This window comes from Phoca vitulina, unplaced genomic scaffold (genome assembly GCF_004348235.1).
Source record: "Phoca vitulina isolate PV1807 unplaced genomic scaffold, GSC_HSeal_1.0 scaffold9, whole genome shotgun sequence".
Classification (NCBI taxonomy): Eukaryota; Metazoa; Chordata; class Mammalia; order Carnivora; family Phocidae; genus Phoca; species Phoca vitulina.
In genome coordinates this window covers 50,479,946-50,499,548 of record NW_022589712.1, presented here as the reverse complement: position 1 = coordinate 50,499,548, position 19,603 = coordinate 50,479,946, and the positions used below count along the sequence as shown (strand labels likewise).

The following is a 19,603-nucleotide window of genomic DNA, read 5'->3' as shown; positions in this document are numbered from 1 at the left end:
GTTCTGCATGGAGCACTGGGGGTTATACGCAAACAATGAATCATGGAACACTACATCAAAAACTAATGATGTAATATATGGTGATTAACATAACATAATAAAAAAAAGTAAAGATAATTTTAAAGAAAAACAACAAGGTGAACAGGTTTGCTTTCTTGGATATCAACACTTTCTGTAAGACTGTAAACCATTTAAAAAACTGTGATACTGGTGGAAGAATAGACCGGTAGAATAGAATAAGGTCTATAAATAGACTCATTTGTGCATATCTGTATTATCATCATTATACAGTCATACTATGCAATCATATCAACATAAATACATACGAATTTTTTATAAATTGGTCCTTCAGAACAGAGAGGAAAGAACAGTCTTTTCAATAAATGGTGTTAACTAGATTGGATATCCATAGGAAAAGAAAATGAAACTTAACTCTGACCTCACATGGCACATAAAAATCAATTCCAGATGGATTATAGATCCAACTGTGAAAGGTAACACAACAGTCTCTAGAAGACAGTATAGAGTAATCATTTATAAACTTGGCATAGGGAAATATTTCTTAGAGCACAAAACACACTAATCATGAAGAAAATTGATAAAATGGACCACCTGAAAGTTAGCAACTTATTTTCAAAGAGCACCAATAAAGTGAGAAGAGAAGCCACAGAGGGGTAAAAGATAAAGCTAATAAACATATGGAAAGATACTCAACCTCATTAGTAATCAGGGAAAAGAAAACAAACCACAATCAGACACTGTCACAAACCCACTAGAATAGCTAAAACTAAACAGAGTAATACCAGAAGGTGTGACAAGGATGTGGAGCAACAGGAATTCTCAGACTGCTGGTGGGAGTATAAATTGGTACAACTTCTTTGGAAAACTGTTTGGCATTATCTACTAAAGCTGAAGATATTCATGTCCTATGATTTTGCAATTCCACTTCTAGGTATATACTTAACAGAAATGCCCACACATGAACAAGAAACATATGCAAAAACGTTCACACCAGTACTATTTGTAAAAGCCCCAAACTACAAACTAGAATATCCATCAACAGTAGAATGGATAGAGTGTGACATATTTATAGCATGGACTACTATAAAACAATGAAAACAAACCAAGTAGTTTACATATAACATGGCTGAAACTCACAGACAGAATTTTAAATCAGACACAAAAAAAGCACATATTAAAAGATACCACTGATGTAAAGTTCAAAATATAGGCAAAATTAAACTATTATATTCGAAACACACTTAGGTGGTGAAAGTCTAAGATAGAAACAAGGAAGGGACTACCATAAATTAGGATAGTGGTTACCCTTGGGGTTGGAGATGAAGAAAGGGCTAGTAGTTAGGAGGGGGCATGAGCTTTCTAGAGTGATAGCAATATTCTGTTTCTTGACCTGGATGGTGGTTCTATTGGTACTCACACTGCGGTAAATTACTGAGCTGAAAATTTTATGCACTTTTCTGTTATGCATGTTTCACAATAAAAAAGATTAAACAACCAAACAAAAGGAATAAGCTGGTCTTTGAAATCAAAATAAAAGGCTTAGTGCTTGGTTAATAGGCTCCACTCTTTATTTTTTTGATAATGGTAAGCAGTTCATATTGAATTATCCAGATTGTTTTACTGAGACCCTATGCCAGACATTTCTGAGATGGTTGGCTATTAATCAATCCAAGAATCAAATCTAAAAATTTGGCCTCATTTTATATGCTCTAAAAAACAAAATCAATAGAATCAAGCATAGAATTTATTTTTTGAGCTGAGGGAAGTATCTTCAAAAGAAAATGGATTCCTGCCGACAAAGTAAATGAGGCAGATGAGGCAGCTCAGACTTGAAAGGGATAGATAAAAAGTCAAATCCCTTGCTACTTCTTTGTTTTGAATTACATAACCTTCGTGGCAGAATTATCTTTGACAGAATCCTTAGAAGAAGATTTCTAGATCTGAAAGATAACAAAATAAAGGGTAGCTGAGCACGTTAAAATGGGAATAGAGCAGGAATTCTGCAGGTGTGACAGGAGAGAAAGGAGAAGCTGCGTAATAAAAGAAAACTGAGATGATATTGAGCATAGGGAAGGTGGAATATAAAGTCTCAAAACAAGAGAAGACTCACCTGTGTGATCTGACAATCTAGAAGAGCCTATGAATGTACTTAATGAGAAAAGGAGATCTAGCATTATGGCAAAATAGAGAAGAACTCCAAACCGGAGCTTAATCATGGAGTTAAGATAGCAAGGAGACCAGTCAGTCTTTCCTAGAGATTGTCCTTCCATCCCACAGTACAGTCAAAACCCGACGCTGAAAGAATTCAATGGTTTCCTTCTGGCAACTGTCTCCAGACTCCTAGGGGGAAAAAAAAATCAGAGTGTATAGTCTGGAGCCACTATAAATTCATGGTCACCAATCTCAACAATGTTTTCAATACGGTCTGACAATTTCCTATTTCCCTGGAAAGCTCTCCCATTTATCACGATGACTATTGCATTAAACTAGTCATTTTAAATGACTTCTCTTTTCTTAAAACTGTTGACATTCTTCCTGTCTCCCCAATCACCCAAGGCAGCACTGTCATCTACTTCAAAGAGAAAACAGATCCTCTATTAGAAGGAAACTTTCTCAACTTTTTGGGACCAGTCGTTCCTGCAAAGAGGTTTCCTTTTACAAATCCAAGATTAATTCTTCTCTCCAACCATGTAGGTGATCCTTTCCCTACCTTATGTCCCAAACTGCATCATCCATCCTGCCCCACCTGCTCCTCCTCTAATGGTCTATCAGTAAGCCAGGACTCTGAAGTTATCCTTGATTCCTCTCTAATTACCAAGTCCAGTGTATTCCACATCCTGAATTTCTCTTGAATCTATCTCATCATCTATCTCTTCTGTCACCACCATCCCTAATTATTATCTCTCATCTATTACAAAGCCTGACTGGTCTCTTGACCTCCAAGCTTACTACTCTCTAATTCATTTACCACACTGCAGCTGCCAATTATCTTTCCAATACGCTATTCTGATATGTCACTTCTTCAATTTTACTGTCCACGAAATAACTGCAAACTCCTTCATATGGTTCCTAACCCTCTCATGATTTGCTCCTGCTTACCTTTCTCATTTATTTCTACTTATACCCCTCCATCCATGCATGCTTTGTATCAAGCATTTCCAGACATTCACACACCTATTTCCTTTGTCTGATAGACTGTCCACCCTCACTTCAATATTTATCTGCCTAGGTCCACCTCAAACTTTAAATGTCATTTCCTTTGGGAGGCTTTTCCTGACTTCCTAGACTAAGTGTGGTCTCTGTGCTATGTGCTTCCCTAACATAACACTCATTGTTCTTTGTTAGTTTATCGCTATGCTCAGAAAGTAGGGCTCTGTCTATTCACTGCTGTGGCCCCAATGCCCAGCAAAGTAACTCTGCAGGCATCAAAAAAATTTATTGAATAAATAAAAAGAAACATCATAAACATAAAATTAATAAAAACAAAGCATTAATGATAGGAGATGTGCTCCTTCATCTGGAATGGTCTAGATGATAAGTTCCTATAGATTTTCTTTAAAGTTAGAAGTGCAACATTTCATGGATTTCAAAGGTAAGAATAAAATTGACACCTTTAAGTTATATTGGAAGCTATTACAATAGAAGACATATTGTGATTTGATGGTTCTTATGTCTTTTATGTTGTTTCTGAGCCAAAAAGATGGATGGGAAATTTTATTACCCCTGGAGACATCAGTGTCCTATATCAAAAGAGTAATATTGAAAAAGCTAGCCTAAAGGCAGGATGGATAAATAAGAAATTTATTAAGAAGTCTTTGAGTATAACACACACATACACATAAGGAACATATTTATATAGATACTATAAAATATTCAAAATCATTACCACTAAGTAAATTTATCTACAGTAAGAAAGAGGAGAAACTATAAATATCCTGAGAAAGATGACTTCAATACATGGTCAGTGGTTTAAATTTTTTTTCTAAAGGAAAAAAAGAGCAGCTGGCCTTACAATAATGAGAAAAAGGTATTGATAACTAGTCTGTAAAAAAAAAAAAAAAGTGCCTGAAATGTTCATTCAAGGCTGGTATTCATTCTTTATTCAGAGCCTGGCTGTCAGGCTTGAAAAGCAAGAGATTACTGATGCATTCTACAGCCAAGTCATGGAGAACATAAATAAATTTGTTCTTAGTACAGCAATGAATAAAGGGAGGAAAAGACATATTCTTTGTATTGTAAGGGTCTCCTATTTGTCGTTTGGCTTCAGTAAGATGATTAGCTTATTAATTACAGTTAAATGATACAACTTAGAAATATCATTCTAGAGGGGAGGGGGGTGGGGGATGGGTTAGCCCGGTGATGGGTATTAAAGAGGGCACGTGCTGAATGGAGCACTGGGTGTTATACGCAAACAATGAATCATGGAACACTACATCAAAAACTAATGATGTAATGTATGGTGATTAACATAATAAAAAAAAATCATACTTTGATATTTCATTTTCATTACTTCAATGCAGCAAAGCCATTTTCAAATTCTGGATACTGCATGATTAATACCTTGCATTGGTTTATTTACATTTTTTTACTATGTAGACAATACAGAGATCATGAATTACAAAAAGGAATTTCTTAAACTATTCAGGAGCTTTAAGTAATTTATTTTGTACTTGCTTTAGTACTTTTAGGGAGGTAGTTTTAGAAATAGCTGGGGTCAAGGTAAATGCGGTGGAGTGAAAATGAAAAAATAAACAGCAGTAGTATGTTTACTAAGGGCAAAGTTAAAGCTATGTTTTGAAAGTAATTCATGATATTCCCATTAAATAAAAACACTTCATCAATTTTGCTCTCTGCCTTAAGACTTCAGAAATATTAGTAACTTTTAACTTTTGGCCAGAACAGGCAATCTTATGCTTTCCATTTCTTAAATTACATACACACAGTTTTGATGAAGTTAGGACTAGTTTTAGCTCAACTGTGTTACTGAGGTTAATGGAGGAAATTTTTCTAAGCAGGAGCAGTGCCTAGGAAGATATGATTTTAAGAGCGCTAGTGGACAGAAGAAAAAAAGTTTATTTCGGAATCCGTTTACTAGAAGAGATAATTATGAGTTGCCTGTTTAAGACAAGGCCCCTGCTCTCTTGTGAGTAATCTATTTGGCAAGCTCGAATAGGTAATAACTGTAATGCAAAATGGCACTTAAGTGTACTTGAAGAAAGCTTATAATAAAAGAATTAGAAAAATTGAAAAGGAATATATATGAACTCCAGTCATGGTGATCTGAGAAGACTTTATGAGAATATGGATGTGAGATGGATGTTGAAGAAAGGGTAGGGCTTTCTGAAAGTGGAAATAAAAGGAGGTGTTTCGTAATTCACAGAACACAATCCAAATGAACATTTTCCTTAATTGTCTTTTAATAAATATTTATAACATGAAAATGCTTCAGAAGTCATCTCATCGGCCTAAATAGGTAAGTTTTGAAAAGCAGTGGTTCTAGTTTAAAATTACTTATATATATGGAGCTTACAAATATTCGTTAGAAAAAATTATAGACACACTCCTTTTCCCTCTATAATGACTGAATGTCATCCTAAGCTTCACTGCAGCTAAATATTCCCCTCCTCTTCTGTCTTACCATTATTGTGAAGGGGAAAAAGAACAGCATCACACACAAAAAAGCCAGAGACAGCTGGAGTGAAAATGAAAAATATACACAGAATACAATACACAGAATATGCACAGAATATATTCTGTATGTATTTTTTACAGACTAAAGGTCAAATAACTTAAGGACTAAAAAGTATTTGTTGAATTTGGCAATATGGAGGTAAACGGGTAACAATTTTGACCAAAAAAAGTGAAGCCAATTATTTCTCCATGATATACAATTCATTTTTCCTGCCTCTATGCTCCATGACCTAGTGGAATAGTAATATAATTCAATAAGAAGAAGACAGTAATTGTCCAGTAACTTTCATTCTTAGGGTATTAAAATTGACCACTGAACGGTTGTTCCAAAATTCTCTCACCAAGTTAAGCTGAAATATCTAGACTGAAAGGTTATTTTGCTTTCAAAATAGATATGACACATATGGCCTCTTCAGTCTACGGGCACTTTCTTATCTTTCAGGAATGTTCCAAACAACAAAATAATCTCATAAACTATTTAGGATATGTACTGCCAGGCTTTAAAGCAGATCCACTTCTATTATTAAGAAACCCCCAACCATTTCCTTTTTTATTACCCTTAACTACTCCAATGCCAGTACCATTACATTTTGGTTACTGGCCCAACTGAGCTTTATAAAAACTATATACTGCCACTGCCTTTTACACACTTAGGAGGATAAACTTTAAATTGTGTCATATTTTCTTGAGTTGAATTCAACACTATATATTTTTGTAAAGTTGAAAGAAACCTCAAATCACTATCTAATCTCTCTCTTTTTTTTTTGAGAGAGAGAGAGAGCATGTGTGTGCATGTGAGCGGGTGGGGGAGTGTGGGGGGAGGGGCAGAGGGAGACTCTTAAGCAGGCTCCACACTCAGCACAGAGCCCAACCCAGAGATCATGACCTGAGTCAAAACTAAGAGTCCGATACTTAACCGACTGAGCCACACAGGTGCCCCCACTATCTAATCTCTTGTTCTAGGCAAAGCTATCCAAAAGAACAAAGCAAATCTTTTGTTAATTAGAGCTATTAGCAAATTTTTTTTTTATGTCCAAACTATCGCCACAATAGAACTTAGTTCCTCATTCTTATTCCACAAAGAGTACGGGTCATTAGTTATTTACCTAAATAACCCCCAAATTATCAAGTTACCAATGACCTCATCTATCAGCTATCTATTACTGTTGCACTAATGCTGTGTGAAATAATCCATCTCAAAACTTAGGTATAAGACAATAAGCATTATTTTTTTGCTCGTAAGTTCATAGGTTAGTTGAACAATTCTTCTGAGCTGGGCTAATCTTAGCTAATCTTGCTCATCTGTTTACAGCCGGCCAGTGGGTAAGCTTGTGCTTGGCTGGTCTAAGATGGTCTCACTTGGCACAGCTCTCTGTATGAGGTTTCTGATCTTCTAGCAGGCTTAACCTGAGACAATGCTATTGGCTAGAACAAGTCTCAGCAACACTCAGATCCAAGGTGGGTGAGAAAAGAACCCATGTCTTGATGGGAGGAGCTAGAAATTGCACTGTAAAAGGATGAAGACTGCTGTCACTTTTACAATCCAACTACAAAAACTTCACATTAAACAATCTAATATTAATGCTGCTTTCCCTCCATCCTTTAATCTGGACTGTGTAAACATTAACAACTCACTTTATCATTGCAAAATATAATTTCAAGAATGCTGTTAAACTGAAGTCAAGTTGTGTTGAAATTAGACAGCACATTGAGATTTTAATTTAAGAGCATAAGGAGTTGAAAAATACTGATTTTTGTGACCTTAGGAAAAAATGATATAAAAGCTACCTTACATACCAGACAACATGAATCTGTATAATTAAGAGGAAATTATACAGCTTAAGTGGTTTTAACATTTTTTGCTTACTATCTATGTATTAAAAGCCTACTTTATATATATTTGATAAATTATCAGAAATAGTTTGATTCAAAGAGCAACACTCATGAACCTTTAAAATGAACCATTTATTAAATCAGACTGTTAATTCTTAACAGTTAATGTAAGTTACATGTATGTTTATGTCAGAGTATTTCACATGGAAATTTTTTAAACTCTTATAGGCAAGCAAAATCGTACCACACAATATATAAGTGGGAAGGGGGTACTGCTAAACATTCAAATAAGGCAAGTATTTAAAAACGGTAAAACAATAATTAAAAAAAATTCAAGCATTCCTTTAAGAGAATTCAATACTACTAGCTAAGGGTACTTTCTGAGTGTATTCATATAATCAAGGCAGTGTTTCTTCTTTTAAAACATCAGGAAATGGAATAAGGCTCATTAATAGATACAGCTGCCCTCAAGATTTCAATCTCAGTTGCTTTCTTTAAATTAAAATTCACAAAGTGCACAATTAAGATATATCAAAAAACTGAATCTGCTACTCTAACAACAGCTGTCCATGCTTAATACTTAGTGGTTTTTTGACCAAATTATCTTTTCAGGGAAAAATAAAAAAGATAAGCCACTGTAAAACATTTAGTTTGAAATGTATGCTATTATTTTTCTTAGAAATCAAAAATTATGGAGGATAAGGTTATTTATCATAAGGAAAAGAAAGCAAAACACTGGAATGACCAAACATTTTCAAAGAACAAGCACCACAAAGGACATTTGCATTCAGTTTTGTAATATTTATCAATGTATTTTTCTTACTCCAACCAATCTACTTCATCAAATTCTGAATCATCTTCTGAATCACTATATTCCACAGCAATACGGCGAGACAGGATGGTGGCAACATCATTTTCAATGCGTTCATGTTTAGCTTCCTGTTCACGCTGCTCTTCTACTTTGCGTAGCTGAATACCTGATATAGAAAAACCAAAGCATTCATTGTAAACCAAAATACTAAATACTACATATTATTAATCTTTCTGGAATAAAATCAAATACATGTGAGAAATACTAATAGGAAAATGAAAAGCAAGATCTATTAAAAAGAATCTGAAGGGATCATATTTAGAATCATATTAATTTGGTCAATTAATTCTTTCATTATCTGTAAAACCAGCTGGTCAAACTTACCAGCTATCCCAGTGAATATCTAAAGTTTATTTAGCCATGATGGTCTACTGTGCCTCCCTACTCAGCAGCCCCCCTAAAAAGTTAACCAGTGGTCAAATGAACGTTGTTGAGTATATTTCCTGTGGCTTTATTCTCCCAAGGAATCGAGGGAAAGGCACTATTACTCATTCTATACTGTTGGTGCCTAGCTTAGAGGAGGTGCCTAGGAAATGCTGGCTGAATAAATGAATGAATATGAGAGGTCTTTCCCTTGTTACTGAGAGAGGAACGTTAATCCTTAAAGGCATCTGGTAGAGCAAGTGTCACTGATACACCAAATGGACAGCCTTAACACTGAAGAAAATACCATTTTTAAAGGAGTTAACATACATATTAAACATAATATAAAGGGTTTTAACTAAATTTTCTGTAAGTCTGATACTTTTAATTTCTCATTTATTCGATAAACATTTTAAGAATCCCTACCAAAGTATGAAAATAATTAAATGTGATATATTTTCTGGAAAATGATTTAAAATACACGTTGAACACAGCTTTCCTTTCTAAAAACCATTTGTGAGAGGCACCTGGGTGGCTCAGATGGTTGAGTGTCTGCCTTCAGCTCAGGTCATGATCCCAGGGTCCTGGGATCAAGCCCCACATTGGGCTCCTGGCTCGGCGGGAAGCCTGTTTCTCCCTCTCCCTCTGCCTCTCCCCCTGCTCATGCTCTCTCTCTCTCTCTGTATCTCTGTGTCTCAAATGAATAAATAAAATCTTTTAAAAATAAAGAAAATAAAAAATAAAAACCATTTGTGCAAAAATACGATCATCTAAAATTTTATAAGTGAGGAAAATGTTACTGTGTCAAATATTTAGAAAGTTTCTAATGCTACCATAGCAATGCTCTGAACGGCCATGAGGCAATTACCTTTTCGTATTGCTTCCAGAAGTACACTCCTGGCGTCACTGATTACAGGTAGAGTTGATGGATGACGCTTTGGCTCAGAAGCAGGTATAGCTTGCGATGGAGGAGATGGAGGCATTAATGGAACATGGGGACCTGGGGCAGTAGATGGAGCTGGATGGAGCCCAGAGGGAGGATGGGTAAGAGCTGCAGCTGTGACAGGGGATGGTGGCCGAATGCCAGGCGGAGGCAGAGGAGGCGGTGGTGGGGGTGGGGGCAGCCCCTGGACTTCGCCCTGTGGGAGCGGATGAACTGGTACAGTCTCACACACTGGGGCAGCCCTAGCGACTGGCGGAGAGGGCTGTACTAGAGGGGGTGCGATTGGAGGAGGAGCTGGGTGCAGAACTCCAGGGGCAATCTGAAGAGGAGCTGGAGGTGGAGGTACTGCTGGAGCCTGCAAAGCAGTGGCTGGAGGTGGAGGCGGGGGAGGTACTGGTGGGGGAGGAGTCGAAGTCATTGAGGCTCGCAAGGAAGAAGCTGACAAGGCAGATGGAAGAGGTGGTGGAGGAGGTGGGGGGGTGGGGCTCACAAACACAGGTGTCCTGCCTGTAGCTGGTGACTGAGGGCGATTTTCCATCAAACCTGTAGCAGAACTGAAATGATAAAGAAATCCTAGCAAGTTATTAAAAGAGAAAGAACCAACCACAGGAAAGATACAACTATCAGTCATTGTATCAGGGTAGATGCATTAACATGTTCCTAAAGAAATTAAAAATTCTTCAGTATTTAGGGTGAAGGGAAGATACCAACAAGAAAATGAAGAGGTGGTGCTTTCGTTTGTAATATTCTAAATGGTCTCCTCCTTCCATGCACCTGTCATATACACTCAAGCATTTTATGCTTACTTTGATAAATAAAATGTTCAATTTTATGCTGTGGTAGGAGTCTTTATAATGACTCAACATTTATCATATTACAATATTTGTAGCAATACCTGTGGCCATTACAACGCCACATTGATACTGAAGCTATTAAGACTCATCATATGTCATTTCAGTTAAATCAATAACAACTAATTACAAGCCACAAAAGGAAATTTATGGCTCTCTTCCTTCCTGAGGATGGAACATCAAATGACTCAGTGATAGAAGGCTGATTTTTTTAACTGAAAATTATAAAGCTGGTCTTTATTTACCTATTAAAAATTTTATAATCTTGATAACAATGGACAAAATTCAACTTCAAAATTGCTTTACTGAAAGATTATTGCCTTTTTTCTCTCAAATTCTCGGAGTATTCCCCATAATACCAAATTAACACTTAGAATCACACCTATGGTTCCCATTTCTTAGTCCCTTACCACAGTCCAGAAATTCTTAATTTTTATTAATATACTGCACATCATGTGCTTGATAAGAAAGCTATAATAAAATGAAACACACTTTAATCTTTAAAGTAAATTCTCATTCACTAAATTTTCCTCGAGAACGGGTCAGCTTTTATCAGAGGTGGTGAATGACGTCCCACAGGGCAAACCTGAACTGCTCTCTGTTTTTGTAAATAAGGTTTCGTTGAAACACAAACAGGCATTTATTTACGTGTAGTCTATGGCTGTTTTCACGCAACAATGGCAGAGCTGAGTAGCTGTGACAGAGAACGTATGCCCACAAAGCCTAAAATATTTACTAACTGGTCCTTTCAAGAAAAAGGTTACCAACCCCTAGGAACAAATATCATGTGCCTGTCCCAACATACCTGATACAGGTCGGTATGGGTTTGGCATCCCCTGCTCCATGCATTGGTGGAGGTGGAGGAGGTTCGTGTGGTCTGACTAAGACCCTTTCCTCAGCTCTAGTCAGAAGCTCACTCATCTGACTAAATGGCAAGGCAGAAAGTGAGTAAGATCCATCCATATGGTCCACATATGTCTGAGGTCTAAAAAAAAATACAGTATCAGTGTATTTTTCTTGAATTACTGGTGAGTAAAGTGTTCTACAGGAGATATTTAACATGTATCCTTTGAATGCCAATATTTTAACCACTACTAAGAAACTTCAGAAATTTATTACTGCTTTTAAAACAAAGAATGCTGCTCACAATGCAACCTACTAATAATACTAATTCAATTCACAAGGATAAAAAGTATTACATATAGAATCTTATAAACAAGAAAAGAAAGTAATTAACTTTTGGCAAACTGTGTTCAAAGCTATCTGTCTCTATTTAATTTTTTTCCTTTAAAACATGATGCCAATGACAAAAAGCTAGAATATGAAAACTGGAGTTTTCTACCATTAGGATATCTCGTTGCTCTCTTAAACCTGACTGACTTCCAAATGTCTTTATCGGTGAGAAAGGCCTCCATGATACTAGCACCACAGGGATGGCTAATTATATTGTTTCATCTTTTTGGTGTTTTTTTAAGGTGGTAGGTACTCAGAAAATAACTGAGTAACAAAGCAACATGTGACTTAAGGTTTGTAAATATTTACTGATTGTAGTGCATGCTGGGGACAAATGTACACAAAGTAAGTTAGAAAATACAGCTGACTTTGAATACAGGTTTGAACTGAGCACATCCACTTATATGAGGTTTTTTGTTTTACAGTACTGCACTGTAAATGTATTTTCTTTATGATTTTCTTAACATTTTTTCTGTGGCTTACTTTATTATAAAAGTACAATATATAATACACGTAACATACAAAATATGTGTTAAATGACTATTTATGTTCTCAGTAAGGCTTCCGTCAACAGTTGTCTATTAGTAGTTAAGTTTTTGGGAAGTCAAAAGTTACATGTGGACTTTTGACTGCACAAGGGATTGGTGCCCCTAACTCTCTCGTTGTTCAAGGATTAACTGTATTGTACTTATGTTACCGGGTAAGGTAATATCATAATTACTTAACAGTAGTAGAAAAAAATGTTTATCTATAGATTACTTTTTATTTATATATATATTTTTAAAGATTTTATTTATTTGACAGAGAGAGAGACAGTGGGAGAGGGAGAAGCAGGCTCTCCACCGAGCAGGGAGCCTGATGCGGGGCTCAATCCCAGGACCCTGGGATCATGACCTGAGCCGAAGGCAGATGCTTAACGACTGAGCCACCCAGGCGCCCCTATAGATTACTTTTTAAAATAAATCTCAATCCTTTTGGTCTTTTTCTTCCAGTAATGCATATAAATAGTATCTTACACATATATTACTCCTAAACTTGGCCAAGATATTAGCCTAATAATTTACATGTATTATTCCAAAGAAAACTTTAAGCTCTTTTCCATTCAAAAATCAGTAGCTATAATATATATAATAATAACTATACTCATTCAACTATACACAAATTCCTTTACAGAGAGATGCTAGTATAATGTTTAGTTAGGATAGCATGTTACTTAGATGGGGCCATGGCTACTGAGAAAGGAAAAAAGACCTATTCTATAGTTCTGCAAAAGGGGATGAGTAATTTTGTTTAAAAGTCCTGATGTAACTGAGGTGGGAGATGTGGCATAGAAAGGGAGCCAGGAGAAAGAAAAAGGAACAAAATATGACCCTTTCTCAGCTCCTATTTCATATGTAGTGAATCAGTAATATTTCAAAAACATTCCAGACCCCATTCCTCTATTATGAAATTCTAGCAGACTCTGCCTGAGAGAGCATGGAGACTTCATATGAAAGCTAAAACAACCCTGAAGATCATCTATTCCAACCACCTTTTTCTATAGATGACAAAACTAAAATCCAGGTATGAAAACGACCGGCCCAAGATCAGACTTTAGTAGGCTCACAGTGGTCAGGGTTTCAAAATAATTTTTATAGCTAAAGCAGGGTCTGCTGGTTCAACAATTCAGGACCTAAGAATTAGAGGCATAGATATTAGAAACAGAGCCAGTATTTTATCATTAATTTTGTTAACAAACAAAAGAAAAGAAACCTTGTTTCAAAATGAGAGGCTGGGCCATTAGCAACTTCAATATGCTTATGTAGGAGATCAGCATCATCTTCCGCCAGCTCCGGGCCTTGGGCCAGCTTCTGCCACTCTCTCCGCCTGTCATGAGGCGCTCTTGGCACTTTTTCTGGTTCATGAGGACGATCTAGATTTTTCTGCTATAACAGATGTATTAAAACAAAGCCAAATGCTGAAGGGCTAAGTTTTTAAAAAGATGTTATAACAATCAAAATAAAATTCTAACATTAATACTGAAAAAGACAATGCCATCATAATATAGTTAAAGTAACACAGAGACAGTTCATTGCTACATTCAGAATTAAATCTTAGCTAGCTTGCTTCCAATCCCAGCTTCTTGTCATGTTTCTTTAACCTCTAATTTGAATTGATGCACCAGATAAAAATAGTATGCCTAAATAATAAAATTTGAGGTCAGAAAGTCCTTTCGGATGAAAAAAGATTCACCAATTCTGCTCCCACATCTATTAGTTTTTGCTATAATGAGTGAAATTTCTACCATTAATGGCACTAACTCTAACCAAAACCTGAAAATTTATTAAGGCTATATAATCTGGAAAGTGACCAATTAGCTAGCCAATACAATTATCCAATTAACCCATAACAACTGTGTCCCTCATCAGAAACAGGGTATTCAAAAAATAAAACACAAAATAATTCAAATTGTGGGAGAAAGCATAGAGAGGTTTAGAGTTGGTGTAACAACGTCAAATGCCCAAAGGGGCCAAGCAGATCACATACATGAATGTGAAATGTTCATGTGAACATTGTGAAATGAATGAAGAAAGTCAGGTGTAAGATGGGGATTGTAATGAAAAAAAAAAACAAAAAACAGGCATGCCCATTCAAGGCTTTCCAGTTCAAGAATTTTAAAACCACTGTTTTTGTCAAACAAAACACTGACTGCAGGCATAATTTGAGCTTCCAGTCACCAGTTTGTAAACTCTGGCTAGAACGCTGGGATACTATCTAGTACAGAAAATAAAATGAAGGCATTATGAGGGAAAGGGAGGAGAGGAGAGATAGTTACAGGAGAAACAGAGGGATTTTGCCTCCTTCATAATTCTGCCTAAATCCCAATTTTGCTTCCTCTTTATTTCCAGTTATCATCAACATGGAATAAAGGAGATCCAAGTGAATTTTATTACAAAGTAGGAAATGGCAACACAGCAGACAGACAACAGGAATTTAGTGAGAATATAATCATCTTTCCAAAACATTTAGGATATGATCTGTGGTAAGAAAATATAACTTAATCTACTTTGCCAATATCTGCACAATATTTCTTCATCCCTTCTTACCAGAATGCCCTTCTCCTCTTCCCTGGTCCGCTTAATTCCTATTTGTTCTGCAATATTTATTATAAGCTTTGTTGAAAGTGTTTACCAACCCTGTCTTCTGGCTAAAGCAGGTGCAGTTTTGTGCTACCTAAACCCTCCACACATACCTCTGTTATGGCGCTTATCATACCATATTATAATAATCTGATTGCTCACCTGTTCCCCCATTAGACTGTGATCTTCCTGTGTGGTTATAAAGACTTCAGTATAAAACTGTCAAGATACAAGCTTAATAAAGTTCCCTGTATGCAACAAAACACAAATACACCAAAACTAACTTCAATTCTTTGAATCTCTTGTAATACCTTCTGTTTCCTCTTTTCCTTCCTCTTATCCTCTGTATCTTGCAACATTTTTTCTTTCCATAGATCAAAGAAATACGAAGGATTGGTATAAAACTTCAAACCTTCTTTACCATCATCTCTAAAATGTAAAATATTAAAACATATATCAGTAAGACTTAGGCAATCAGAATAATTTTACTAAAATGTTTTTTTCTCTTACATTAATGAAATACAGCATGTATAAAAATACTGACAAAATAAATTAGAATGCTGCATCAATAAAATATTTCTCACGAATCAAAAAACTAAGGACAATGGAAAAAAAAGTGTTTTTCAGAGTTGGTGTTACTAATCTGAAGAACAGCTGGACAATTTTCATCCCTAACTTGTGCTGAATACCAACTTTTCTAAAAGTCCTTTGGGAAATTCCAATAGTTACAAAAGGTTCTGCCAAAGATAAAAGCCTGAAAAGACAATAATATCATTTAGAATAGAGAAATTACACAGGGTTTCTGCCAATACTCTAATTTACTTATTATCTCACCAAGCCCCAAAAATATCCTTTAAAACTCATTCTAGTAATAACAGTTATTTTCATCCAATGACTTGCATACTGACAAAACAGTTTCAGATAAATATCTGAATACCATTTTGTTCAGGATATGCGTCGTGTATCTTAAATTACCCATTTAACAAATCATGTGAAAATACCCCCAAAGAAAGCCTGAGGAATTCCAGATTTTATTTTAAATGGTAAAAAACATTTTAAAAACAGATGCTACATATGCATTTTGTAAAAACTTGAATCCATATAGATCAAGAGTAGGCATGAGCAAGCAAAAATGATATTTTGTTAGCATGGTGGAATTTTGAGCTCTTCATTTTTTATTTTTCATCTGACCAACTATTACATTAAAAAGACAGTAACTCTTTGCCCCTTCATATTATTAAGTCTGCCACTGGCTTTGACTAATAATACTTCTTAAAACAACTCCCTTGAATAAGTCTTGTCTTCTGTATGCCAGAATCTTAGGAACGCACCTAGTGAATAAAGCAAAAGTTTTCTAAATGTGGTGGATGAGGAGGGTTCTCTGTGTTGGTGAAAAGCCCAGTGATGTAAAAAATGTTTGGGGATTTAGCATTTAAAGGTAAACTGCTACTGATTTGGACTGAAATTCTGCAATAAATAGCCAGCCTGCATATCTAGTAGCCCACTGACCTATAAGGAGTGAGTATATTGAGAGGTGGAGGTTGTTCACAAACATCGTATGTCTCCTGTAATGGAATAGGCAAAGTCTTGCGGTCGAAAAGCTGCTGATCTTGAATTGTAGAACTTCGGAAAGCTTTCCTCATTGTTATATCTTGCAAAGACACTAAAACAAAAATCAAAAATGTATTTTATTTATTTTACTAAGTGGATTAACATAAATACAAATTCACACACTGTATTTGTTTAAGAGTCAGCACAGCTCAGGAAGTTGTGACTGTAGAGGCTTGTAAATCAGGAACCACATTTTAAATGTTCTATCATTATATCCCAATATCATTCCAACCAGGTAAGTTTGAAGGCACCTTTGATTTCTAAGGCTCAGAAGGCTCTAATGATACCTGAAGCATTATCTACATTTCCCATCAAACATCTTTTTCCTACTTGCCATCCCCAGCCCCCACTAGCCCACATTTTTCCTCTTCCTTTTTTTAAATAATCTTTTTTTCCCATTTCCCTTTATTACTTTTATTTAGCTTATATCAACAACACTGAAGGAATTACTTAGTCTTCAGTGGCATTCTGGGCTAAACATACTGTTGACCTCTATGCTATCTAGACTATAAATATTATACATATGCTTTAAACTTAAAACAAACTTTGCCATAAAGAAAATATTTTCAAGTACCGGGGAATCTATATCATCATCTATTTCACTTATGTTTTATCTTATACTACAAGGATCTCTACTTAGCTATAAGCTCCTGAAGACTGACACTGTCTTGCACATTAGTATCTCCAGTAACCAGCAGAGCTCCATCACATACATGATAATCTAAAATAACTTCATTTACTCATTTTCTTTTGGACTATGCAGCATATTAAAATAAGAAATGTAACAAATTAGTATGTTCTTAACTCCTAGATTGACTTTTTGATATTAAAAAAGTAGGTGATTTCTAACATATTTAATATGGCTTTAAGTATGTAGATAAATGCTTTATACCAGAGCAAGGCCAGTACTACATAATTCTAAAATTATTCTTCTCCCTAAAATAGTATCTCTATCATCCTCACAAGTAAAATTCACTCAGCAAGAACGTTTGGATCTAGGAATAGTTGGAGCAATGTGGCTCTGCAATGGCCACACCAGGACTGTCTTCCTAGTATTCCACTGCTGCATGATTTCTAACACACTCAAAAATACCAAAGTAAAATTCAGAGAAGGAAAAAAGTTTTTTCTCATTATCGCTAAAGAATGATATAAGAGATATTTAATGAGTATGGACTATATGTGCTAAATATTCTCACTAATTTTTATTTTACTTAATCTTTGCAACAATTCACTGAGAAGAGAAATTATTATTCCACTTCAAACATAAGAAAACCAAGACTAGGAAACATTACATAACTGGCCCAAGGCAAAATGGTTAATAAGCAGTGGAGCCAGAACAGAAAACCCAGATCTGTCTGCTTCTGAGACTGATCCCTTAGCCCTAACACCACACACTGTTCTCTGGCTCCTGTCAGATGTGGCCTCTGTTTTCTATAATCAAAATGGATCAATTTTTGCCACTCCCCAACCCCACTTATTTACCAGAAGTATATAACCAGGATGGAACCTAGTGTTAAATCTCTCAAAACTTTCTTAGTCAAGGATGTAAAGAATGTATAAAGTAATAAGCACTTTTAAAAAAAAAGATTTATTTGAGAGAGAGAGAGTGGGGAGGGGGCAGAGGAAGAGGGAGAGAGAAACTCTAAGACTCCGCACTGAGGGTGGAGCCCAACATGGGGCTTGATCTCATGACCCTGAGACTATGACCTGAGCCGAAACCAAGAGTCCTACGCTTGACCAACTGAGCCACGCAGGTGCCCCATTATTTAGCAATTTTCCATCTTTAGCCGGTCTCATTTACCATTTGTCTTAACAGGCTACCGTGACAAAAGCCCGTCCAGTTGCCAACAACGACATCTGATATTTAAATAGTATTACGTAACACAGAAAGTCAACAAAATATTTGTAAACATAATTAAATATAATTATATAGGTCTTTGTTTAAAAACTCATTTTTTACACATTTTCTAAATTATAGTCATAGTTCTCACCATTACTTAAATTATTTAATAGTAATTTAGAAAACAAAAATACTGATATTACACTCCATAATTTAGTATTGTCTTCATAATGTTATTTCATGTGAACTGAATTTAAAAATCTAGGTCAAATAATTTTGAAAATTTCTTCTTTCCAACAACCCCAAAATGATATCATATTAAGCAATTCATCTTTTAGATTCTGAATCCTTCTCCAATGCTCCCCATAATTTTAAAGGAAACTATGAAAAATTGTGACAGTTACTGGCACATTAAAATTTTTTTAAACACTTAAACATATCGTTTAAGTTACTTAACTTTTACGTGTATTTTTGTTTTTAATTTTAATTGGAGTACTAAGATACTAGTTAAAATTTAACAGTATTTTGAAACTAAGTGTTAATTTTTATTTCTGTTACATATAGGAACTACCTCTGTATTTCTATATTATTAGATGGCATATATTTATAACTTAAATGTTTAACTTTAAAAAATTTGGAGGTAAATTATATATTTGAAAGTATGGCCATAAAGTATTTTTTCGCTAGTAGCAATTATTTCGAGAATTTCATGAAGTATAATTAATATACATGTACATGCTTCAAAAGATATCACTAAGAAAAATCACCCATAGAATGGGATGTAAATCATATATCTGATAAGAGACTTGGATCAAGAATATATACAGAATTCTTATAACTCAAGAAAAAGAAAAACATTCCAACTTAAAAATGGGAAAAGGACCTCCAAAGAAGGTACACATCTGATAAGTCACTTAAACCTGATTTTAAATCCTAGCTTTACCACTTGGTGCTGGATCACTTGTCTCTAAATGGTTACAAGCCATGAGAAAAAGCTCAACATCATTAGTCTTCAGGGAAATGCAAATACATTCTACAACATGAACCAATAATGAAAACATTAGGCTAAATGAAAGAAGTCAATCACTAAAGGCCACATATTGTATGATTCCATTCATAAGAAATGTCCAGAATAGGTGAAACCATAGGGACTGAAAGTAGATTAGTGATTGCTAGAGGCTGGGAGAAAGGAAAAATAGGGAGCGACTGCTAATGGGTATATGGTT

The 19,603-nt window shown here is 35.4% G+C and overlaps 1 protein-coding gene across 6 annotated transcripts in view; it reads right to left on the bottom strand.

Moving 5' to 3' along the window:
- Nucleotides 1–117: 117 nt before the first annotated feature.
- WASF1 (WASP family member 1) overlaps nt 118–19,603 on the bottom strand; it is a 74,285-nt gene continuing 54,799 nt past the window's right edge. For 3 of the 6 annotated variants that reach the window (XM_032408085.1, XM_032408083.1, XM_032408084.1), the window contains exons 4-10: nt 16,435–16,588; nt 15,237–15,354; nt 13,559–13,731; nt 11,379–11,558; nt 9,648–10,276; nt 8,369–8,522; nt 123–2,361 (exon numbers count right to left, since the gene is read on the bottom strand). In XM_032408085.1, coding sequence (XP_032263976.1) covers nt 2,304–2,361; nt 8,369–8,522; nt 9,648–10,276; nt 11,379–11,558; nt 13,559–13,731; nt 15,237–15,354; nt 16,435–16,588 — 1,466 coding nt within the window. In that variant the 3' untranslated portion in view covers nt 123–2,303. Of the gene's footprint in view, nt 2,362–7,658; nt 8,523–9,647; nt 10,277–11,378; nt 11,559–13,558; nt 13,732–15,236; nt 15,355–16,434; nt 16,589–19,603 lie in introns of those variants that run through there. The other 3 variants (XM_032408088.1, XM_032408086.1, XM_032408087.1) reach the window with 3 other exon arrangements.